General features: G+C 41.6%; 2 protein-coding genes across 6 annotated transcripts in view; one reads left to right on the top strand and one right to left on the bottom strand.

Moving 5' to 3' along the window:
- Positions 1 to 1,113: 1,113 nt before the first annotated feature.
- pdzd7a (PDZ domain containing 7a) lies at positions 1,114 to 21,531 on the top strand. Of its 3 annotated transcripts, XM_086180332.1 has the most exons (17): positions 1,114 to 1,530; positions 1,813 to 2,040; positions 2,146 to 2,492; positions 3,685 to 3,822; positions 3,991 to 4,165; positions 5,157 to 5,333; positions 5,765 to 5,912; positions 8,651 to 8,711; positions 9,365 to 9,892; positions 11,189 to 11,344; positions 11,649 to 11,821; positions 12,268 to 12,359; positions 12,436 to 12,527; positions 13,382 to 13,450; positions 14,074 to 14,715; positions 14,876 to 14,976; positions 20,275 to 21,531. In XM_086180332.1, exons 3-17 carry the CDS (start codon positions 2,300 to 2,302, stop codon positions 20,449 to 20,451), a joined length of 2,922 nt encoding a protein of 973 aa, XP_086036458.1. In that variant the 5' UTR covers positions 1,114 to 1,530; positions 1,813 to 2,040; positions 2,146 to 2,299; the 3' UTR covers positions 20,452 to 21,531. The 3 variants fall into 3 exon arrangements, with proteins under 3 accessions (XP_086036458.1, XP_086036459.1, XP_086036460.1); XM_086180333.1 differs by lacking the exon at positions 13,382 to 13,450; XM_086180334.1 differs by lacking the exons at positions 1,114 to 1,530; positions 1,813 to 2,040 and having other exon boundaries at positions 2,357 to 2,492; positions 3,996 to 4,165.
- The window catches only part of lzts2a (leucine zipper, putative tumor suppressor 2a), a 42,992-nt gene continuing 38,738 nt past the window's right edge, over positions 21,512 to 25,765 (bottom strand). For 2 of the 3 annotated variants that reach the window (XM_086180335.1, XM_086180337.1), the window contains one exon: positions 21,513 to 25,690. In XM_086180335.1, coding sequence (XP_086036461.1) covers positions 25,508 to 25,690 — 183 coding nt within the window. In that variant the 3' untranslated portion in view covers positions 21,513 to 25,507. Of the gene's footprint in view, positions 25,691 to 25,765 lie in introns of all 3 variants that reach the window. The other variant, XM_086180336.1, reaches the window with a different exon arrangement.

Below are 25,765 nucleotides of genomic sequence, written 5' to 3'. Positions count from 1 at the left end.
TAAAGCCCACGGTTTTAAAGTAATTGTTTAAATAAATTTCGCCTAACTCTGCACGTATACAATCAATAACAGTCAAGTTTGCTGTGGCTCTACTGAAGTACAGCGTCCACCAGTTTTATGTTGCTTCTAAAAAAAAAAAACACATTTGCAAAAGTTTTCAGTGTTGCAGCAATAGAGGAAATGCATTTAGGGAACACCGTTAACAACCGTTCGTTGGTTGATAACCGAAAACCAGAGGCACATGAAAGCATCACCGTGTATGGAAACACAGGGGGCGGAAAGATTAACAACACACGATTGGTTCAAAACCAGCTGAGTGGTGTTTTCCTTTTTTGTAACCCTTTAATGACCTCAACAGAGGGGAAAGCAATGGAAACTTTTTTGTTGTTTTTTTGTTTGTTGCATGTATCTTCTTGGTGCAATTTTAACATCGGAATCCCCCCCCCCCCCCATTGGGGTCCACATTTGATTTTAATAAAGGCCTCTTCCAAACGTTTCTAACATCGCTTTAAGTATTAGTATCTATTTAAAAGTAGAAATAGGCAAACACATAACCATTAACAAAACAAAGAAAAAGTTAAATGAGGCTAATATTTTGATTAAGTGAATAATACTGCCCTACATTTTGATGTTTAGCCATTGCTAGAAGCTGAGTGTGCTCTGCCAACGTGGTGTCCCTTAGATGTGTTATTCTGTGATTAGAGGTATATTTCTGTGCCTAAGGTGTACTAAAGGTGTTTTTGATACTTGTTGTGATGGTTTTGCGTTTTAAGAGCCTACTGATGTCATGTACTCCTCTTAGACTAAACCATTCCTTGGGCCGGTCCACAACTGGTACCTCATTTTGTGGTTTATTGTTATTGTTTTTCATATGCGGTTTATGATTTCGCATTTCAACCAAAAAAAGAACCATCCTTAGGGATGAGAGAATTTCACATTTGGTGACAAAAATGTTTAGACATGAAAAACAATGCTTATAAAAGGACAGGATACCAATGAATTTATTACATTAAAAAAATACATACAAATAATGTGTTTTTAACCTTCATTGCAACAAGGGGTAAAGAAAGAAAGAAAGAAAAAAGAAAGAAAAAGAAAGAAAGAAAGAAAGTTCAATATAATGACATGACACCACTGACCACCAGGTGGGGCAGTTGAGCCGTCTCACTGACTCGGTGACTGCGGTCCAGGAGAAACAGCTCAGTTTTTACACCTCTCTGCACTTTCACTAAAACACGGACTTAATCAACCCGTTAATGACACGTCTTTGTTTTTTTTTTTGTTTTTTTTGTTTTTTGGAGGGAGGGGGTCGGGATGAATTTGAGCCTCGCCGAAGTTACTGTAACTGTAGTTAATATTCCTCATCAGCACTAGTCCAGCGCTGATAGCCGCTCGGCAGCTGCAGGGGCTTACGTAAGGGGCTTACACCTCTTAAGACAATGATGGTCACCTGCTAGAGAACAAATGACTTGGCACTAATACTCCGGAAGTGCGTCTCCGAGCTCATCCAGCACACCAGAGACACAGCAGGTATGGTATACTTTGATGAGTTTACTTGTCATGTTGAGGGAGTTGTTCCTTTTCATTATAAAGCCAATAACATGATTAAAACAGTTACTACTGAATGTCAAAACTCTTAGTATGTAGTCTATAGGGTGAAAGAGTCTGTTTGTAACTTGTGTCCTATCTCTCAGTCGCTGTCCATGGTGCTGACAGACGGTTTTGTGTTCCTCTTCTATAATTGTAGATCTGAGAACTATTATGTGTAACTTCTCAGACCGCATAACTCATCTCAACATATTCCTCTCACAGCAGGTATCCTTTTAATTAAACATGAGCCCAGCACTACTGATCGCGCTGCTGACTGGCCCTCCTCAGCCTCCCAGCTGGGACAGGAGGAACCAGGCACCGTGGCTCTGGAGACTGACCCGAGAGCTGTAAAGAAGACTCAAGGATTATATCAACCTCTCTAACCTGCTAAACACATGGGGGGTCCATGCATGGGAGAAGAAATGGAGCGCTACTTTTTTTTACATGCTGGTAAAAGAATGAATTGTAAATTAATTTCTTTCAGCTGATATTTTCTGTTACATTTTCTTCAGTGGATCTTATTTGTCACCTGAAACTGCTTTCCATCAAAATCAGGGACGCTACATTTGGCTTACTAAGAAATCCCTACTTGATCATCCATTGTGGACCAGCAGCAGCTTCCCACCGCCACACTTTCCCCCCCAGTCTCATCCAGACTGCAGCCTCCTCCTGTCTGGATGACTAAGGAAAGAGTTAGCAAACACGTAGCATGGCTCGTTCCTTTCACTCCTCTGGCTGGAGGGAGATGACGAATGGAGGGGGGCACCCCCACCTCAACCACGACAGCCAGGCAGGGGGGTCCCACACCACCACGCGCTACATGCTGAAGAAACAGCATCGCCACAGACGCAGGTCATCCTCCCCAATGGGCAGGGTCATTCTCATCAACGCACCCGTTGATGGTGAGTGATAACGCTCCTCTGTTACCATGGTGATCAGTCTTAATTTATAGTAGCCTAATATTTTGTCCCCTATTGTTTTACTGATTATTAGCCAATACCGTATACAATACCGTATAAAACAGTATATACAGCATATATGTTGTCATCACACATGTCAGTCTGAGGTTATGAGTTCAAATTCTGAGTTAAAATCTAGAACAAACACACACACACACACACACACACACACACACACACACACACACACACAAACAGGTCTCAGGTTTATTCAAGAAGAGCATTCCACTCAAACAATTTCTACAATTTTATTCAGGATAGATAGATAGATAGATAGATAGATAGATAGATAGATAGATAGATAGATAGATAGATAGATAGATAAGTAGCATTATGTCATCATCTCTCAGATGCAATATGTTTTATGGTAAAACCCAACAGCAATATATTTAATATTGATTTGGGGATTATATTGTATCATAGGACTTCTGGTGATTTCCATTACTGGGTTTTTATTTTTATTTTGAATTTGTCAAGATAAAATGCACATATAGGAAACAATATAGAATAGAAATGACAACAAAGTTATTGAAGAAACTCAGTAAACAACAAAAATAATAACTCACTGAATGAAAATGATCCTCAGATGAATTCATGTACTTCTCTATATTATTTTATTTTACTAAATAAATCATTCAAAAACAAAATGGATCATGACAAAATGAGAGGAAAAAAGACTTCTCATCTATACATTACTGTATAAGAATGTAAAGTGTAACAGCGTGTTATTTTCATACTTAAAGTCCACATGTTTTACTTCTTCACTGCAGATGAACTCAGTTTCATCATCACTCTATTGTGGTGCAGTGACGCTGTGTGTTTGTCCTCACAAATTGTTTACTGAACATGGATATTCCTCAGATCTTGTTTACTTTCCCTCATTTCACTTCTGGATTCTGCTGATTTTTTTTTACTCTGCACATGATTTGAATAGTTTAGAAGTCAACAACATCCTTAAATATAAGTGCCTCTAGCTTGATGTAGAGCAGGTTTGTTGATTCTGGAATATTTATCTTCAGTCCCTCATGAATAGTTGCATCTTAACTGCCACATTAAAGTTCTTCTCAGAGATGGGATTGTGGTAGTAATATGGTTAGTGTGCAGACCTTCATGTCAGGGTTTTGTGTGGTTGCAGGTGGCGATGACAGTGAAGACATCCACACGGTGACGGTAGACAAGAGTCCAGATGGCCGTCTGGGTTTCAGTGTCCGCGGGGGCTCTGAACATGGGCTCGGCATATTTGTCAGCAAGTTGGAGGATGACAGCTCTGCAGGTAAGGAGGAAGTGTTTTTGTGTGTGTGTGTGTGTGTGTGTGTGTGTGTGTGTGTGTGTGTGTGTGTGTGTGTGTGTGTGTGTGTGTTCTGATTGCTGTCGTGCAGTGTGGTGAGTCTTTGCTGCAATCAGTCTGGTGTACTGCGCTGAGTTCCAGCTGTGTGTGCAGCGCAGGCCGGGCTGATGGTGGGAGATAAGCTGGTGGAGGTGAACGGGGTCAGCCTGGAGAGCATCACTATGAGCAGCGCTGTGAAGGTCCTGACGGGAAACAACCGGCTGAGGATGGTGGTGAGAAGAGTGGGCAAGATCCCCGGTATCCGCTACTCCAAGGAGAAGACCACATGGTGAGAGGAACTGAGAGGGGCTGCATCACACAGGTGGTGTTGAGATAGATGAGACCCTAATATCCTCCTGAGTGTTGAAACAATTAATGACTTATAAAAGTAATTATTATGCTAAGACAAAGACACAGATATTTGTGATGCGGCATGTTGATGATGTATATGCCGGCACATGGCTAAACCAAAAGATTTTCACATATTTTTCATGCACAGTGAACACATCTGCAACTATGATATGTTGAAAAAAAACACACACTCATTTTTAAATATTTGTTAGCATTACTGCTTAGCATTAATACCTTAACCAGAAGATGGTTCAATAGTTCCTTTCAACAACATTTCATTGTAATTAGAACACATGAATCATGATCCAGTAACCTTTAGGAGGGCCAAGATCCTGGCAGGCTTACAGAGGATAAAAGAAAAAACATTAAGTTAAACATTTGTTTGATATGCTAAATAGCAGATTGACACCAAATTAAGGCCCATCGCAAAATCAGTTCAAAACTCTTTGAATTATCATGCTAACAGACAAAGCAACGTGGGGGATCATGTGAGGACATTCATGACCAAAGAATTTCTAGTTCTATCAACCTGAAAATAATGTTAAATTCTTGTGTGCATCTTAGTGTTTTTTTCTAATATACAATTAATCGCTAATTGTTAAACTTCACTTTTTATTTATGAACTTTTCTTAAATAGTAAGTGTATGCTGTACGCGTTTAACTGAAAGTGCAGTTGACATTACCAGCGCTGACCTCTGCGTGGCTCTTCTTTGGGTTGTCTTGTCCCTTCGCAGTAGCTCACAATGGTTCTCTGTCTTTGGCCTGGAGCTGTATCTGGGTTTCATGTGGCAGCACTGGATGGATTACCGCCGTGACCTTTATGGCTGTTTGATAAACTGATAGGCTTGCGCTCAGTAGTAGTGTATGTGCATGTTTTCATGTGTGTGTGTGTGTGTGTGTGTGTGTGTGTGTGTGTGTGTATTTTTAAGGGTGGATCTGATCCATCGTCGGATGGTGGTGGAGGAGAGCAGTCGCACCCAATCAGACGCCAGCTCAGACAGCGCCCTCCGCAGGATCATACATCTCTTCACTACGTCAGATGACTACTGTCTGGGCTTCAACATCCGAGGAGGCAAAGAGTTTGGACTTGGAATCTACGTTTCTAAGTATGCATTAAGTCCAGTTTCAGGTCCCCAAAATGGCCAGCAGCAGACTAAGGAAATCATTACACGCTCAGCTGGGTGTTTCAGGGTGTAGAGGGAGGTACCCTCACCCACCCAGCTGAAGTGTCCTTGAGCAAGGGAGGCAAAACAGAATAGAAATCTCCCACAGGCATTATATAATAACTCCTTAAATTATTTTTAGTTTCTATTCATCTTCCTTTGTCTTTGTTCAAAGCATTCAGTCTTCTGTTTCAAGGTTGTGTGTTACTTCTGTATCAAAGTAGGAGAAGCAAACATACACAACTACACGGAAAATAAGGAAATATACATCTAAAAATATTTAGAGCAGAAAAGAAAATAATTCATGCAGATTACTAATTGAGAGTTACACATTCTTATTTTTACTTGTATGCCATTGCACGTTTCCCACTCAGGTTGGATCCTGGTGGGCTCGCAGAGCAGCATGGTATCAAGATGGGCGATCAGATCCTGGCAGCCAATGGAGTCAGCTTTGATGACATCACACACAGCAATGCTGTCGAGGTCTTGAAGAGCCACACTCATGTCATGTTAACCATCAGGGTAAGAAATAAAATCTCTGGAGATGCACAAATTGGTATTTGCTTTTTTTGGCTCAATGGTTAATTGTGATGGAGGACTCTCCATGGAACATTTTAGCTGCTTTTGGCCAAATGTTTTCTTTTCACAGCCAAAAACTGTATTGTTTCACCTCTGAAATGATCGTTTTGTAAAACTGCGCCGTACAGCGTCATAATTATTTTTGAAATTGGAGCTACGTGACATGACCATGACCCTTTTGGCTCAGAGAAGCTAGAACCAGAATGCACTGGGCTTGTTGCCTAAGTCGCTGAGACGCTGCTGTGTTGGTAACAAAACTGCCACTATTGCACTGCTCTGTGCTTGTTTTTCGCCCTGCTGGCTTTGGTTGATTTTGGAGCCATTCTCGGTCTAGTCTGGTGTAGCCAGACGTCCCTCCAATGTGCTGAGTCAGCACAGGAGAGACGTCTGGCTGAGTCCGTTATCATTCTGTTAAACACCCTGGCTTGTTTGTATTTCTGTACGTCAATCATAATTATTGTGGATGGTATTAAGACCAGGATGCCGCAATGTTGCCCTTGCGAATTAAAAAAAAAAGAACTTCTATTCAGGATGCTTGCTTGTATATTCATTCTCATTAGATATCTTAACAACTACTCAGCTAGGTAACTAAGCAGACCAGTCTTATTGCATCATCCAAGTATTCATCAAAACTTGCTATTTTCCAGGCAAATAGCGATTTCCCTGGTTGTCGTTTCACATAGCGAGGGGGACTTTGGAATCAGCTGCACACAAAAAGCAGGTGTGGCCACCGCTGACTGAAATAATCACCCAATGGGAAGGTGATACCCACCACATTGTTCTGATATCCAGACTATTTTTGGTCCAACTGTCCTCTGATACAGGCCTCCCATAAATGCAGATGTACAATTATTTTTTGTTGCATTTTTCATCGTATACGCTAGTCATATTGTGATAAGACGAAGCTCGTTAAAAAATGATTCCATTTTAAGGCATTAAGGAGACCAAGTCAGAGCTTAAAGAAGAGTGAATGTTTGGCATCATGTGCTCATCTGGCGGACAGAAACAGGCTGATGTTGTCTTCTCTCTGCTAGATGTGTCAGTAAGCCGATACCCTGTATCATCAGCTTCACAAGGTTTTTATGCAGCAGATGTTCCTTTTATTGTCCACAAGTGGCCCAAAAATTGGTGAATATCTGGTCTTATGTGACTTAGCTTGGTAACGACTGAGTGGATGCTCCAAATGTTTTGACACAATAATAAATGTCACAGTATGTTAAACAACACCGACTCCTCTCCACAGCACAACAGAGAGCTGGCTTACTGCCCTTGAATCCCTTACATGTGTCTGTGCATGAATGCATCAAGGAGTTGTGTGCATGTTTGTGTGTATAAAAAGTATGTTGTGTGTTGGTAGTGTGTCCCTTTAGCTCTCTGTGCTCATTTTACTCCTCTGATCTCAGGTTCCACGTGTGAAAAACAGCCAGGGACGGCGTTCATTATTCAGAGGCCATCAGGGATCAGGTTATAATCAACGTAGAGCCACATTTGATGTGCTGCCTCTGTCCTATATTAGATCCATTTATAGAACATAATCACACTTGGCAGGGCAGGGGTCCACTTATTAAAGTTTCTTGTATCTGGGCATGTAAGTCTCTTACAGAAAATCGTACATGTATCTGAGACAATCTCTTTTAATAGACTCGTGAGATGATCAGACACCAATCCTTGCTGCGTAATGACTGCTTCCTTTCAAGAAAACGCTGGCAAAAGAACTGGTTTGTACCGCAGCGCCTCCCCTCAGTGGAATAAAAAAAAACAACACTCACGTAACATGGTGCTAGGTGGCAGGTGAACTGCTCAGTCCGCAGATTTTCAAAGCTAAATGCGTTCCCAGCGTACAGAAGGTGTAAAAAGTTTCTCTCCAGCTGCACTGTAGGAGTTGTAGGTTCAAAGGTTTGAGGGTTTGGGCCCATGCTGCTTGATTTACAAGACCTGAGTGGAGAAGTAGATCCACACTAGAAACTTGACTTTTTAAAAATTTTTCTGTTTTTCCTTATCTAACTTCTTTCGATCCCCGACCCCCCCTCTTATGGTTATTGTTTTATTTGTGCCTCTGTGCCAGTGACAGCTGTAGGCAGGAGGCATTATGCTATTGTTATAAGGCTGCTAAATACGGACAGCCTGTCCATAACATTCTCTCATCACATTTGCCACAAATATCCACTGGGACACCAATGATATGATATATAACATATTTCTGACAATATGCCAAAAAGGTCAAAGGTCGCTGTGACAGGTACACTTCGGCAGATGCATTCAAACGCAATATTTCCAGTGTCTGATTTGAGGAGAGGTCCGTTTTATTAGCCCGTGGCCTCTCCGGACAGTTCTTTTATTTTTTTTCATAAACTAGATGTTCACGCAGTTTTATGTACGTGCAGATTTTTAGAGAGTAATAAATAACAAACTTAACTCATGAAGACTTTTCTCCGGCAGCTGTCGTATCCTATGTTGCTGATCAGATTTTTTTTTGCTGCAAATGGCATAAATAATTGGGAAAATGAAGAAAGCAATAAAAAAGTAAACCTTTGCTTTTAAGCCAGTTCCATGTTGAAATCTGCTGGCCAACGGTCACCAAGGCTCTACTTTCCAAGCATCCATCCAAGGCACATATACATAGTTTTACTTTACCTGTATGATTATATTGTTTCAGATTTTGTTGTTTTGCACTTTTACAGGAAGCTGGAAGATACCCTGCATACAAAGAGATGGTGGCAGAATACGGTTGGCTTGACAAATGTAAGAAATATTTTCAAAATGGAGCTCGTATTAAAGGCAGTACCTGCACTCCATCAAGTATTACTGGTCAAGATAAAAAAAGATGTGACCTCAGGCTACAGTCATAAAATTTGTATTGATGTGTAAATAATGTTTTCTGAAAAGCAGCATGTTGGTATCTATTGCTAGCCAAATATAGGCTGTGGATACTAAATGAATTCTTTTCTTTTTCTTGACATATTCCACGTTTTCCAATTTGATGGGACTAGTTCTTAGAAAAAAAGCCAGAGATTTATTCAGCGTATTCAGCGGCAACTCAGTGGCCTGGAACACAACACAACCTGACATCTGGGTCTTTGGGTGTTTATTTTACAAGGATTCGGAAGATGCAGAGTTATATTGGCATTTCATTAGAACAGAAAGAGAACTCTTGCGTCAAATTCTGATTTCTCAGAAGCTGAGAGGATTATCGGGACATGAGGTCAGACAGGTCTTGGTAAGAACAAAGAAACAGTGGAGGATAAACATCCTGTGAAAATCTTATTCACTATGTAACTGCAGCTTTTCTCTTGAGCTCAAATATAGAAGATGGTAATATAATAAAAAAAACAGTAATATTCAGAATTCACACTAAACTCCCTTTCTTCATTCAAATTATGGATTTTCTTCCACAGTGGCCAATGGAGGGGCTGCAGCATCCTCTCAAGGTTCAGACTCTAATTCCTCCGCCTCATCGCTGTCCTCCGGCACCCCTCTCAGCTCCCTTAGTGGTCTCTCCCAGGTCTTTTTCCCTCCTGTCTTCAGCTCTGGGATGGTAGACATTGCCATCTCCACAGATGACCATTCAAGACATTCTAGCAGCACCGAGAGAACTGCAGACACAGGAATACAGACTGATCCTCAACCCCCAAACTACCTTGAACGCCCCTCGCCTGATATCTCGTACCCTGACCGCCTGTTTACATCAGAAACCAGCCGATCTGTTGGAGCCACACTACTTCTGAAGGACACGGTGATACGTGGGAAAGGGGAGGGGCCAAGGGAGAAAGGAGGAGCTGGAGAAGGAAGGCACGGACGGACTAGGACGCTGTCATCAGGAAATGAGGAACTAGTGAAACACTCACCCAAGACAGCAGCCCTGATGGCCTTGAGTCGGCCACGAAAGCCAATCAGACGTTCCCAGAGCCACATCAGTGCATCAGGTAAGACCTGGAGGTACAGGGCCCACAGAGTACTGTTGCAAATATATTAGTATGGTTGTTCTAGAAGATAACAAAACAATGTGAGCAGAGCAAAAATATAAAGTAAATAAAATAAGATAATTGTGGCCAAAATAATCAACCACGCAATATTATTGGAATATCTAGAAGATTTGAACAAAACAAAAACAATGCACTTCCTCTTTCACTTGTACACTCAAAGTATGAGTAACAAAAATTACACTTCTTAATGGATGTGAACTATATAGCTACTGGCACCGGAGTATTTATGTGCATTATCACAAGATATCTTTTGCTGAAACAAAAGCTCTTGACCAAACTAGGGAGCAGCAACAGCGTAAGGTCAGAGTCAGGGTCAAAATGATGGAAAATCCACTGACAAGTCCACTAAAATATCTAAAACAAATGCTAAAATTCAAAAACCCACTTCATCTTAACCTATATAAATAGATTAAACACAAGCAAATTAGAAAAACCTTTAGTTGCTATTCCATTGCCATTTAATGGAATTAGTGTTATTCTGATTTTGGTCCCTCCTCCCTGAGATCCACTGTCACAGCTTCTGGGGATCATCAGGGCATCAGTTAAATGACCCCATCAGGGGGTCATCAGGGCATCAGTTAAATGACCCCCCCCCCCCCCCCCCGGTTCTTCAGGAAGTAAACAAAACCACATGGCCACATGGCTAATGAAAGCTCCAGAGAGAATTTTTATGCATACTGGCTGATCACTGTCTGCTTTGATGAGACATGAAATAGAACAAACATATAGAGAAATATCCACAAGGGCCTCGGCAGAGTGCTGTTGAGTTATTAGCCTTTTCTACACCACTTTATCCAATTCATTCACATGTCGAGGACCTGGCGGGAGCTTGGGGCAAAGCCCAGGTCTGATTAGATATTTGTTACATAAACTGGAGCTCTTGGCTGTAGTGCTCTCAATAGATGTGCTCGGTACTGTAATTTATCAGTATTACTGCGTTACTTCCCACAGAGGCAGATTTATTGCTGGTGAACAGAGGAGCCGACTGCAAGAGAAATGGACAGTCTGTACTCATAGTGGAGAGCGTGAATCACCTGGTGCTACAGCCTTATGAATTATGTTTTACTCGTCCTATAAAATGTTTTACACATGAGCAGGATTTACCTGCAGCAATGATGTCACGTAACTAATGTCTCAATGTGCTAAAGCCAGTCATGTCGATATGCTGGTAGGAACAAATGAAATTGCGTCGTTCAATTTGGAGGGACTGGCCAATGCATGATGTTTCTTTTTTAGAGGACAGGCAGAAGAAGAAGAGGCAGCAGAAGGAGAAGAGCACAACAGAGGGTCAGAGCAGCCTGCAGCGCTCTAAAACCTTTGTTAACTTGCTGTTTAAAAAAGACCGGAAGGAGAAGAGTCGATCCAAGTCACCGTCCCAACATCCTGACAGAGGTGAACGTATCGCACCATATGTATATAGCAGTCTTATAATCTATCTTAAGGGAACACACACCTTCCTAGGCTTGTTGTAGTTTCAAGTCTGGTAAACAAAAATTACCTGTATAATTTGTGCTGACAGACAAACAAACACCACTGAAAACATGACCTTCTAACGAGATGTAACTAAACAAGATGTCTTAAAATTTGATGATTAAAAAAACAAAATTCTTGCAGGTTGACATGTATTAGAAGTTTCAAAGTATTCCATCCATTTGAAGACATTTTTTTTTTTCCTGGTTTGACTGTAATCCTTTAGATAAAGAGAAAGGTCGTTCCTTCCAGCTCTTGACCTCCCCCCGAGAGTCCCGGGCAGGGTTAAAGGACCGTAGCCCATCACCGCGACCCGAGACCCTGCAGCATGTGGAGGACATGTCAAAGAGGCTGCTCAGTCAGGATGAGGCGGCAGCTGTAATGAGACACTGTCAACGGGTGAGTTCTTGATCTGAATTATCGTCATGATCTCTGACGCCTCGCTGGCTCTTGGCTGTGTGTATTTTTCACCCACTGGATGAAATTCTTGAAGGCTTAAGTGTGCAGCATTGTTGAGTGTAACAAAAGACAGATTTGGCCCTCATCTATGATTAGGATCAAATATCAGCCACCATCTGATCCTGTTGTCCTCTAACACTCATCAGCCAACTAAAGGGGATCAGCTGGCTCTTTGCTACCACTGCATAAAATATCGAGCTCACTTAAGAGTGCAGAATGACTTTCCTGTCGACACAGTAATTAAACACCCAAGACTGAAAAATATTTGCGGAACTGTGGATTGATGTGTTCTCGGAAAAAAGAATATTCGCTTTTGCACAATCGATGACACCAAGCTCAACAGAGAAAAATATTGACTTGACAAAAATTCTTTATCTGTCCTTTAGTTTTTGTCGGACAATGTGATTGAGGGTTTAGTGCGCCCCCTTTTGGCCATCTTGGACAGGCCAGAGAAACTGCTACTTTTCAGAGAAATCAGGTGAGATCATGCATGTTTTGTTAATGTGTAACCAAATGTAATTGTGAGTATATCTAACCGATGACATCATCCGTAGAATGCTGATACCTCCAGCTGAGCTGGGTCGTTTTGACAGCATGGTCATGCCCTTCGAGCTGGAGGCGTACGATATTCTCAAGAGTCGCTCAGGTGAGCAAAGGGATGTACTTGGCATCAGTTGTTATTTTCTTTTATTAGCTTAACATTACAGAGGCAGTCCGCTGTGAAAGGTGAAGAAAAATAATGGACGGTAAAGAAAAAAGTTGGTGGTGCTGATGTGTCTGTTCTGTGCTATTGAGAAGCTCTGCTTGTACAAGAGATGTAAAGGGATCATTCTAAACTAACTAAAAGGAATTCTTTCAGGTGACTGAACAAATGAAGATATAGTTTTGAATATTATGATCAGGTGGTGCAGTGGTTAGCACTGTCACCTCACAGGAAGAAGGTTCTGGTTCGAGCCCCAGCTTGAACGCGAGGTCTTTCTGTGTGGAGTCCGCATGTTCTCCCTGTGCCTGCGTGGGTTCTCTCTGGTACTCCAGCTTCCTCCCACAGTCCAAAGGCATGCAAATGAGGACCATAGACGTGGCTGTGAGTGTGAATGGTTGTCTGTCTATATGTGTTGGACCTGTGATGGCTGGGCAACCCGTCCAGGGTGAACCCCTTCTGTTGACTGAAGGCTGCTGGGATAGGCTTCAGCCCCCCGCACAACCCTTAACAGGATAAGTGGCATCAGTGGATGGATGGATGGATGGATGGATGGATGGATGGATGGATGGATGGATGGATGGATGGATGGATGGGTATGATCAGTTTCTGCCAAAACATCTAAATCTGATACACTGCTCCTTTAACTCATGCACAACTACAGGTTCATGTAGGTTCCCACACATGGCCATTATTCTTGCATCAAAAAAGTTATTTATTCATTGATGTTAAAGGTTTGGTTCGTAGAAATATAGTGCCAATCAAATATCTTTCCTATTTTTGTGTGTATGTTTCTTCAGTGCGTTCCCCAGCTCTGCGCTCCCCTCGCAGTGGAACCCCTCGACGCCACCTCATCACTCCAATCCCAGGTACATGCGTTCAGTTACCCTTTTCTGTGTTCAGATCAATCCATCAATTGTCTCTACCAGTAAACCTGTTGAGGGATCACTGGAGCCCATCCCAGTTGTCAACGGGCAAGAGGCAGGGCATGTCCTGGACAGGTCGCTAGTCCATCCCAGGGCTGACGTACAGAGACAGACAATCCATCATATGTGTAAATCAGGTCCAATTATCCTAACTAACATGTTTTTGAATGCTGGGAGGAAGATGTATACCTGTAGGGAAGCCTTGCAGATATGAGGAGAACATACAATCTCCCCACAGAGAGGCCCCAGCCAGCTGTTGGTATTAAACCCAGAACCTTCTTGCTGTGAGGTGACAGCGCTAACTACTGCACCACCATTTTTTAAAACATTGACTCTTTGTCAAAGGTTAAAATTATGTTCTGCTTGAGTGGTTTAAAATCTTCACCTCACTTTGTCCTTCAAAGGACAAACTTGAGATTCTGGCTTAAGTAAGGTACTCTTGTAATCCACATTTAAGACCATGTTTAAAAAGTAAAACTGTACAGTATGCAAAAAAATCACAAATGTGATGACGCCAGACGATACCTCAGTAGAAAATAACCTTGTTTTTATGACCTTCTTTCCAGACTACCGGGGTGGATTCCTCCTCCAGCCCATCCAGGACACACTGAGGGAGCGTCATTTGATGGAGGAGTTGGAGAGGCTGCGTTTGTCTGGCCAGCAGTCCGGCCATCTGCCTCCATCTCGTGCATTCAGCCCACTGCTGGATGTACCTGTGGACAGCTTCACTTCCTCTATTGTTCGCTCCCGCTCACCCTCACCTACTCATAGCTTCCTCCTCACAGAATCCCCTCAAAGCACCCAACGGGGGCGCCATCGCTCCCAGAACAGAGGGGAGAACGGGGTGTCACGGTATAGCGAGATCTCCCTGCTACCTGTATCTGACTGTGGAGATGTGGCTCCTGAGAGAGGAAGGTCACCTGTGAGGAGAAGCTGTGGGAGAACAAGGAGGAATGTGAGTCCTGACAGTGTAGATGGTAAACAAGAGAGCTACACTGAGGTCAGCGTACAGGTTCCCCCACAGCGGCGAGTTAGAAACCCTCTGGCTGAAGTATTTGAGCCCCCAACAGCGAAGTCCCGAGGAAGAAGTGAACAACAAGTGAACGGGCATTCACAAAATGACCAAGGCATCAAAAGAGCCATAACTCAGCCAGCAGAGGAGTATGAAATCACCTCGCTGACCATCTCTAAAGCCAAGCAGTCACTGGGTAAGTCCCTCCACATGTTCATGACATCATCAGTGAAGGTCAGGGTGTTACTTAGAGGAGTCAGATACAGGAGTTATGATTTTTTTTAAAGAAAAAGGAAAAGAACAAATAGACTGTATGCTGCTCTTTGGACATCCTTCATGTCTTGTGATTCCTACAGGCATCAGCATCTCTGGAGGAGTTGAGTCCAGGGTCCAGCCTATGATAAAGATTGAAAAGATCTTCCCTGGAGGAGCTGCATCAACCAATGGAGCTCTGAAGGTGAGTAAAGATGACGGTGAGGAATGGCTTAGAAATGGATTTGAACTAAATTAGAAATGGAGTTAAAACAGAAGCAGAGACTCAGGACAGACATTATGATGAGGAAGATGAAAATGAGGAAGACAAATGGGAATTAAAAATGTCACGTGTATCATGTCCACACATCATAATATTTGACAAGGTATTTTGCATCACCCAGGTCTCAAACTCATAACTGTAAACACCAAGAGGAAAATCATGATCTCTTTAATCTACTTGGCAATGATTAATCAAAAATGGGTTGCAAGTAGGCGGCACGATGGTGCAGTGGTCAGCACTATCGCCTCACAGCAAGAGGGTTCAGGGTCCGAGCCCCGGCTCTGGCACGGGATCTTTCTGTGTGGAGTTTGCATGTTCTCCCTGTTCCTGTGTGGGTTCTCTCCTGGTACTCCAGCTTCCTCCCACAGTCCAAAGACATCAAGAGGGGACGAGGCTGATTGATACTCTAAATTGACCGTAGGTGTGACTGTGAGTGTGAATGGTTGTCTGTCTCTATGTGTTGGCCCTGTGATGGACTGGCGACCTGTCCAGGGTGAACCCCGCCTCTCGCCTGAAGGCTGCTGTGTCCAGCTGCTCCACGACCCTTAACAGGATAAGCGGTAGAAAATGGACGGACGGATGGGTTGGCGGTATGGAAAGATTCTAAACTCAAACCTCAGTTTTGAAAACAAGCTCCTCAGAATTTGTGTTCTTCAAGACAACATAGAGATAAAAAAAAAAAAGATTTTGAGATTGACGATTTAAAAATGCTCTATTTCCATGGAGTTCAATAGTTTCTGCACAAACTCATGAAACAGAGGTAACAGCATCACTGTGTATCCTGCAGTTCACTTTCTGTTAGTAAAAGATACCTGTAAGAGAATATTACAATACAGTAAGTTATGGACTCCTGACTTCTTAAAGCATCTGAACATTTCTGCACATTTTCATGAAAGTTGCAAACGCATATCCGATTGATTCTCTGTGAATTTTCAAAGTATTGAGCTTTATATTGTTACTGCAGCGCCACCGTCAGGACTCAGACCACGTTTGAAGATGTTCCTATGAGCAAAGTTGGAATATTTCCATGGATGGGAAGAATAAGACAAGTGAAAGCGATAAACATACTGTCCATTCATCAGAAATATTGTTCCTGTGTTAAGAGCCTGTCAGAGCCTGTGAGACATTGGTACCGCGGTCATGAGTTGTTGCTGTAATAAGCAGCGTGTCTATGAAAGAGACAGTGTGTAATGAGGAGTGTAGAGGACATGAGTGGAGAGCCATCTCAAGTAGCCCATCTCCTCCATGATTTATGAGCTACACGGGCGTTGTTCTGCTAATGTATTGGTAATATATTGCCTGACTCATTTAAACACACATGATATGCACACTCATTCACTACAGTTAACCACAAGTTCATTTGCTGACCTCCTTGAGTCAAATGGCAATGTGGGAAGAGATACTTCACAAGAAACCAGAAGAGCTTATAGGCCAATTTGCCCATGTGTTTGCTCCAAAGCTGACAGCAGGTACCAGGTCTAATACCTGGCTGGTGTCAAACATCAGGGATGCAGCGTCTGTTAGCTGGTAGCTCGTTTTATTGTTAAATGAAATTTTACTAAGTAGATTTCAGTTTATTGTTGAGCAACAGTGTTAAAAATGTTCTGTTGAAGTTTAATTTGTGAGTTTTGTTGTCAACATTACACTTTTTAGAAGTAAACATGAAGGGGTATTTTATTGTGAAATGTTCAGTTATCTATAGAAGACTTGATGTCAGCATGACGCTGTTGTTTTTATAGTTGTTGGCATTACTACTACAGAACCAGTTCAACACTTAAAGCAGTTTCATGTTGTCTCAACATTGGGGATAAATGTAGAAGTAGGTTAAACAAACTAAAAGAAAACATTGCAGACTTTAGATAGCTGCAAAGCACTTCAAATTAAAAGCTTCATATTCAACTTCCAGGGGCGACATGGCACAGAGGTAGAGTGGCTGTCTCGCAACCGAAGGGTTGCTGGTTCGATCCTCACTTCCCGCGGTGACCATATCAAAGTATCCTAGAGCAAGATACTGAGCCCCTAATGGCTCCTGATGGCCTTGCGATGGACTGGGGACCCATCCAGGGTGAACCCCGCCTCTCACCCAGTGTCAGCTAGGATAGGCTCCAGCCCCCGCGACCCTCAACAGATATAAGCAGTATAGAAAATGGATGGATGGATATTCAACCTCCCTCATATTGTCAGTTTTTACATACACCGACTCTGACAGTCAAACGACTCAATTCTCTGCAAGCATTAAGAGTTAAACCCTGAAGAAATGAAGATAAAAGAGGTAAAACACAGAATTCAGAGGCAATATGAGTAGGAAATAGCGAAGATGGAAAATGAAGCAGGATCTTTGGTGTAAAAAACAGAAACTGGCAAAGAGAGGCAGAGTGGAAAAACAGCTCCATGCCATAAAGTTTGAAAGTAGTTGGATAGCCTCTGACACTCATACGTAGCTACTTTGGTAGAACTGAGCTGCTATCTGTCGTCTCTGGCCCCACACCTCACAAACAAAACATGTCAGCTCGCTTCATATCAGCTCGCCAGCTCAGCGCTATCATCCCCACACTGCAGCGGGAAGTGAGAGAAGAGCAGCTCGGTGTTAACATGCATCCTGTCTCCTTAGACACACATGATGGCAGACAATCAGGGTGGAATGTTGTTTATGTGCAGGGGCCATGTTAACTCACTCTTTCCTGCCACCTGTTTTTATCAGATCTGTGTTGTGCGGCGGCAGTCAACCAGGAGGCAAAGTAAATAGTCTTAACATTTGACAGCTGGCTGGGCAGTTCTTTGACTTACAGGTTTTCCACCCATATCTTTTAAATTTGAACCCAGTTCAATTTGTTTGCTAGGGTTTATCTAAAGCGTTGGTCCTTCATCGCATCCAAGTTCTTGGAATTTCTTTTCCCAACAGTGCTTTTTTGGTACTTCATTTTTGTTATGACAATAAACATTTAATGTCAGTTGTATAAAAAAAAAAAAAAAAAAAAGAGCTCAAAACCTCTCCATTTCCAGATGTGTTGTTCAGGTCATGCTGCTGCTGGATTTTAAAGCTCTCCAATACAGTTCAATCTTCATCTTTTAGATAGATCTTTGGTTTGTCCAGGTCAGTTACCTCAGGTTTAGATGTGCTGCCATGGCCAAGCATGCATTACGCATTGCAAATATAGATAGATGAATGAACGAAGCCCATTGCCTGCGTCAACTGTAACCACACTTAACCTTGCATATTGCATGGCTAACCTCACGTGGTGTTGATCTCTGTTCTTTTCCAGCTTGCTTCAATCAGTCATTCAAATTAGCTCTGAGGTACCTAAACTGGTCCCTGATTGATTTAACATGTATCTTTACTCTGTAGTACTCGCGGAATTTGGGACGCACCTTTAGAAATACAAAATTCTGTACCTCATTTAGAGCATTGACACCCAAATATAAATGTTTTTGCCTCAAGATGTTTTCCTGTATTTCATTGCAGACAATGTGTAAACATAAAGCTTGAGTCAGGAAACTGAATGGTTGCTCTTTTTATTTTAAGCACTAGTGTTGGGACTTCTGAACATCCCCTGGATTGATTTCTTTAAGTTTTGATAGATTTCATGTCCATCCCAAAAAGGGTGAATCCCTGGACCTTCTCCTAATTTACAAATAGATTTAAAGATCATTAGATTGACATTTGTTTCTTGGAGTGAGATTTGGTCCACAATCATGTTGCCTTTCAGGTGATTTGTTGCAACTCTGGTTATCTTTGTATATTAATGCGATGGGGTTGTGGTTCTTCAGGTAAAATTGTCCTTTCTTTTTAGCTAAATAATTGATCTGAATGTATTTTTTAGAGAGCCACTAAACCACGTTACAGACCTGTAGTTCTTTGTGTGCATGCTTTAGTACTTGTACAGGCCGCGTTATTTTTGGATCATGACGTCCCTTGGCTGGAAAAGAGGAAACCTCATAAATGCACTCCATAAAGAGGATGGGGCAGATTAGGTGGTGATCTATTTAACTCCAATAAATTACTTTTCAAATATGAAAAAGTACTTTTTAATCTGCTCTTTGCTTAAATGGATGCAAATCTTTTGATACTGTTGTCACGAAAGGCTATGTGGTGAACGAGCTACTGGCTTGATGAGCTACGAGAGAAGCTGCACGGATCCAACATCTGCTACCCAAACCTGTTTCCCTCCTTCCTCGATGGAGAATACGATGAAATGGAGGGGCGACTAGGCTTTTTGTGTCTAGTGACTGAAAAGGAAAAGGGAGAGCGGAAAAAAGTCATGATTGGCGGGGATATAACAATGGCCGTCGGCCTTGCATGGCTGTGTTATGTGCTGTTAACCTTCGCTGAAGTTGAGCACATCAGGCAGGTGCATCCTCACCAATGACATCAGAGGAAGTACCTCTCCTCGGGGTTCCAAAGAGTTTCCACTCTCTGCTAGCATCCTGCAGGAAACGAAGCAAATGTGTGCGTATGTGTGTTTGTGTGTGTGCGTTTGTGTGTTAGGTTGTCTCAATGTATGTTCTTTTTTCAAAAGCCTTGTGCTGAGGGGGAAACCTTATGTGTGCGGTAGTGACGGCCTTCAGTGGTAATATGTTATCGTAACAAGTGAGATCCAATTCTGTCTGGCATAAATCAGGTTCCTGTTTAGGGACAAAAACACTGAAAATTTGTAGAAAGTGTGTAATGTTGCTGTAAAAAGAGAAAGCATTCAAATAGAACAATAACCTAAGAGTGAGTGAGTCTTCTGCTGAAAAACACACTTCTTCCCTTCTGCAACACTTCTTTGTTTCTCCAGAAGGCAGAAAGAGCCAACCACATATGTTTTACTTAAAGCGAATGGCAAATGACAGCTAACAACAGCTACAGCAACAAAAACAATAGCATAATTGCTTGTTTTTACCTCAATCAAAGTGTTTGTGGATGACTGAGCCTATGCGTGGATAATGAAGAGGAGGAGTATATTGGATGATACGCTTGAGAGTTTGTGAACTGACCTGTTGGGGCAGTTTTAATTTTGTATGCCTTGTAAGCCAGCTATGTCCTGCATTAGCTTCAAGCTAAATATACATGGCTGGCTCTTCCTGCATTCTGGAGTCATGAAACACATATTTGTGAGTACTCGAATGGTTAAATTTTGGGTAAAGTATTGCTTTAAATTGTATAGAAATATACAAAGACCTGCTGTCTTGTACTGTGTGTGCAAATTTTCAACTCATGTTCAACTTCCTCCTTTACAGGCAGGTTATGAGTTGCTTTCTGTAGACGGCGAGAGTCTGCAGGGCGTCACGCATCAACACGCTGTGAATGTAATTCGTGGTGCGTTCAGCAACAAGGCCAACGACCCCATGGTGTTTGTGGTCAAGGTCCCCGTGGTCCCAAGCACTCACACCACCCCTGGCAGACCTGCTGACTAACGTCTGAGTGCCTCACAGCTGGGCTGCCGCTCGGGCATGAAGGACATCAAAACCTGCAAATCTTACTGGAGCGAATAAAGGATTCCTTTAACAAAAAAAAACAAAACAAAACAAAACAGAGGAATAGACGCAAATACCAGGAAATATGCAAAGACAAAAGAGCAAGTCATCACTTTTCTACACTAAAACTGTAAGAATATGATGAGAAATCCACGCCGTAACTCTCTTTTTGGATGCATAGATGGTACATGAACTGTGAGGCCAGTGATCTGCGCTTGGAAATCTCAGTCCACCAGGCCTGCCAGAGGGAGATTACGCCCGGCTGCTTTATGAGATTTATAGATTTATACCAGATTAAACTCCAGTATTATGTCAAAACTGATAGTTTGGGTTTAGTGGATGTCTGGGGAGATTATTACAAATTGCTGCTCAGTATTTTTGTGCTGTATTTTTCTGGCAGAAGTGCTTTTGCTTTGGAGCAATCTGCCACTTTAGGGGCTTAATTACACCACACTGTTGACTGAGCTCATGCAGATGTTGGAAAAACATAAGAAATGCAGGGTGTGGTTTGAAATTGGATATATCACTGTGTCCCATATAGGCCTATCATTGCTGTATCTGTACTTGCATATGTTGTTGTTTTTTTTTATATGCGTAGAGAAGAAAACGTTTTCTTTTTTTTTTCTACATTATTTAGAAAAAGAGGCTCGGCGTAATTTACAGTGATTGACACTACCGTCATCTTGGAAAATATTTTTAAAATGTAAATGATCCTGTTTCTATTACATGTCATAGTGTTTGATAATCACATCCGAGGGATCATAAAAAAAAATTTAATATATATTTTGGCCAATATCAGATATCGGGCCAAGATAAAAGCAGGTTAAAAGAGAAATGGGCAGCAAGGTACCTGGAATATAGTGTGCATAGTGCCTTACAAAACACTGATAAAATGTTGACTTGGTTAAGGTTAAACTTTAAATGCAATTAAATTTAAAGCTGAACCTGAGCACGTCTGTGCTTTTCAATACGACTGCAGATGTTTCCCATAAACCATCTATGTTTAACAGTAAAACAATAAAAGCAGTTGAATCAGTTTCAGGTGTGACAGCTTGTTCTTTAATTAAAAACAGTCATTTGTACAAGAAACGCACACACAAAAATATCCATGGACAACTAGATATTTTATGAATTAATGAAGACACAATGTCAGCAAACGTAAAAAAAACAAAACAAAACAACAACAACAACAGAATGAAAGAAAGAAAGAAAAAGCACGCAAACATGAAAAAAAATGCCACAAAAGAAAGAAAAAGAAATGTGTTACGCTGCTTTGGTCTAGTCACAGTGGCTACATTTTTAAATAGATATTCCGTCCAAATAAAAGACAAAGTCACTCTGTTATACTATTACGTGTTTTACATATTTACACAGAAAAACAGTTATGTCACAATGAGGAGAAGTGAAATATGGAGGGTAAAATGCGCACAGTGCTTTTCAGTGAGCCGGTTTGCAAGACCTGTGCTGTTTGTTTATGTACCTGTGCTGCGTTTGTGGTGAAGTAGTAACAGTCTGGTTAATCAAGAGATTATTCTAGAACCTCTTGAACCACAGTGAATGTGGTGATGCCACTCAAAATGTAGACTACAGAGCGGCTGCAGAGAAAAGAAAACTCAGACACAAGATATAACTGCTTCCCATTAATGGGTACAAATTTGGGAACAGGGTATCTTTTGAACTTGTGGACAAAATGACGAGGTAACACATTAAATTAGACATCGTGAAATTGTCGCCTAAATTTAAGAAAATGGGGGGGGGGGGTTAGGAATCATGGTCATTGATTAAACTGAAGGAATAAGTTATATTTAATGGCTACAAATGCAATTGTAGGAGCAGGTTATGTCGCGTTGCTGCAAATGACTTAAATTGCGGGAACATATTACATGTCTTTGCCGTGACGTAATTAAATGGTGGAAACAAGCTTTATCTCGTGGCCATAAATTCAGTTTTAGGAACAGGTTAAATCTCATGGCCACAAATTATTTAAACTCTTGGAGAAGTTATATCTTGTGGCCACAAATTAATAAAATAATGGGAACAAGTTATATCTCATGGCAACTCCAGGGCTCTACAATAGACCTACCATACGTATCAAGGGGGAATTTCCAAGTACAGGAAACAAAACTCTTGCTGGGTCTGATGAAGGAGTGACCTGTCTCATGCGATTTTCAACACCGATGACGTGATATTATGATACTGACGATCAAATGGGCGATCACTCAAAACAGAGAGGCAACAGGTGAGCCTGATGTAAAAGCTCTTGACTATTCATCAGTGGCAGAGTTTGGTCATCATGACAGAGTGTGTCACACACATGTTATACAATGTAAACAGATTTTCATGCAGTACAGTATTAGGTGCACGCTCTCTGTGCCATCTCCATTTATATTTGATCCCTCATTTGAAATATTAGTGATATACTAACATATCTATATATTCCTATATATAGATATGTTTATATATATATGTATATATGTCTATATATAGATATATATCTATATATATATCGAGAGAGTGAGAGAGAGATTGAAGTCTTTGTATATTAAACCCACAATGATACCAGTACTACAACAAAATATCTTCAGGTGCTATTTATAAAAAAATATACAACCTCCGTTATATAGATTTCCATTTATTCCTTGATATATTCTCTGTAAAATTATAGTTCTTAGCCCACTTCCTTTTAGAAACCTGCCTTGTTCAGTGTTATCAGCCCTGCGAACCCCGGATTCGGAAGTTCACATGCCATTGACTGGTTTATATTTAGGGCTTTAACACCTGACCTGCCTTGAAGACATTCGACACTACAGCTCCTGAATCTGCATCTCTGTGCGACCTCAACCTCCTGAAATCTGAAATAACAAAGACATGCAGGCATGCCAGTCTCACGACCTGTATAGCAGTCGGTGAAGATTATAGTCTTGGGGAGACGAGGAAGACTTTAAAAGTGGTGCTTGGCTTCGGGCCGCCAGCAGCTAAATAAAGAGCACTAATGGAAATGAGGGGGAACAAATGGAAACTCTGAATAAGCATGCCTACAGTTCAAACACCAGCCCAAATATCTGAGCGACGTCACAGCCCAACTGGAAGAATAGACTCCATTTATAGTTTCCTGATACCAGCCGCGGAGGTGCTTTTCACTGTTGTAAAAATAGAGTTGAAGCAGAAATAGAGATGGATAGGGAAGGGGAAGAATCAGCAATATCCTCCCGGCGTTATCTCCCTTGCTACCTTATGTCTCCCAGTGCTATATAATTATTATAAAATATACATGATGTCAGAGCTTGCTGCATTGTCGGAATGAAGTGATTTACATTTCTATGCAGCATGTTTAGTTTCTGTCTCAAGAACTAAAGAAGAGCATATTCATATGTAAGTAAACCAAGAACTAAACATCCAAACTCATTTAAGGTTTAAGATTTGTTCCCAAAACCCCAATTACCTCTTATTTAGTTAAGATATACCACACAGTACTTCAGTCTCTTACTAGCTGAGATGAGTCTGGGTTGTTGCTACTTATTGGATATGTTTAAAGGATGTTAATGAAGTTTAGTCCGTCATGTTTTTGTGCATAGGTTGGTCTTTTTGGAAAGTAACACTAAGATTATAAAGTGATATTGAACCTAAAAGTGTATTTTTGTGTATTTTCAAGTACTCAAAGTCATGTTTGAGCTCACAAAAATGTTTTTCCATGATGCATCACTTCTTTATGACTCCAGACAGCAGAGAGACCCAGCTATGTATGTTTGGCTTGAAACTAATGGAGACTGAGCTAAAAACAGTGAAACTGTCTGAAAACATCTGTTCATGAACTCTCAAGCACCGTCCAGTATAATTCACATCTTTGAATTCAGCCGTACGCTCAATGGTCCTCAGACACTTTGGTCTGAGGTAAAAACAAAGAGTTTTGCTGTCATTTTGTTGCTGTAGCTGATGTTAGCCATCGGTCGCCATTAGCTTCAAGCTAATATATACGGCTGGCTTCCTCTGTTCCTCAGTAATCTCAAGCGCATCGTCCATAATAATTCATGTCATCTTGTTACATCCGGCTGTATCTCAGTAATCCACAAACATTTTTGGTTAGCTGTTGTTAGTCTTCAGTTGCCATTGGTTTTGTTTTCACATTCTGGGGTCACAAAGACATGATGCAGGAAGAGGAAAATGTCTGTGAGCTCAACACACCTGTTTGTTAGTACCTGAAAGGCATTGTCTCTTTTTGGGTAAAGTATCACTTAAAAGACCCCCTTTGTTGCCTCTCTACCCTTCAACCAAACTTAAATTTTTGACTCTCAAGAAAAAAACTGTTTCATCTCCAGCAAAGAAGTAGCAGGAGAATTGTGCAAAACAAAATCTTTCCCTTAGTGAGCCGATTCGTTCCATGTCGGTTACAACCATTGATACTGCATTTCTCAGGAGTAGCTACGATACATTCCTTTTCATACACACAGCTGATGGAAGACCTCCATGCGGGCATCACAACAAAACTCCTCGCAGCCTTTTCAAACAGCATAAACTACTGATCTACCTGGTGATTGTTTCCCTTTAGCAGTCTTTTGAAGGACCAGTGCAGCAGTTTCTAGTCACTTGTGTGCTCAGGACCATCTTTTTATGCTTGCTGGTGGCCTGGTGTCCGGCCCCTTGTGTTGCCAACTTCGACCGGATTGATGTGCGTTTCTTGAAGTTCCCATTATTCCCAATACCCTGATTTAAACATGAACCCTTCTTTGCTCCCATAGAGGAGAAAAAGTCTTTGTGCTGGCTTTGTAGTGGAGTAAAACTCATTAAAGGGCCAGGGTGACACCTCAGAAGGATTATTGAGTACATCTCTGCTAAAGAGAGTAAGAGTGCACCTTTTGACAGTGAGTGCTTGCTCAAAGGTCCAGGTAAAGCCATGTGGAAGATTATTTGTAGTATTTGGCCTGCTTTTTATGTCTTTTTAAAACTGCTTGTTGTGTTTCTGTGATTCTGTGCACATTTCACTGCAAGTTTGTATGTTTTAGATCTCAGTGGCAGTGATTTCCTCAAAGTGGATGTCGTTGCTGCCACTGTGGACCTCATAGTCTTCCATGTCCCTGTTCTCCAGCTCCAGACTCAGCTCCCTCATCACTCGCTCCAGATCACGGTTTCTGCGGTACATCTGGATGTAGTTCTGCTGCAATTGCTTCTGGTAGCGGATCACCTGGGTAGAAAACATACAGCATTTATCTGTTGTTGATCTTGAATCAAATTTGTAAAAAAAAAAAAAAAAAAACAG

This window comes from Aulostomus chinensis, chromosome 16 (genome assembly GCF_037954235.1).
Source record: "Aulostomus chinensis isolate RoL2024-O1b breed Wild chromosome 16, RoL_Achi_v1.0, whole genome shotgun sequence".
NCBI lineage: Eukaryota > Metazoa > Chordata > Actinopteri > Syngnathiformes > Aulostomidae > Aulostomus > Aulostomus chinensis.
The sequence above is the reverse complement of the archived record's forward strand: the minus strand, read 5'-3'. Positions and strand labels throughout refer to the sequence as shown.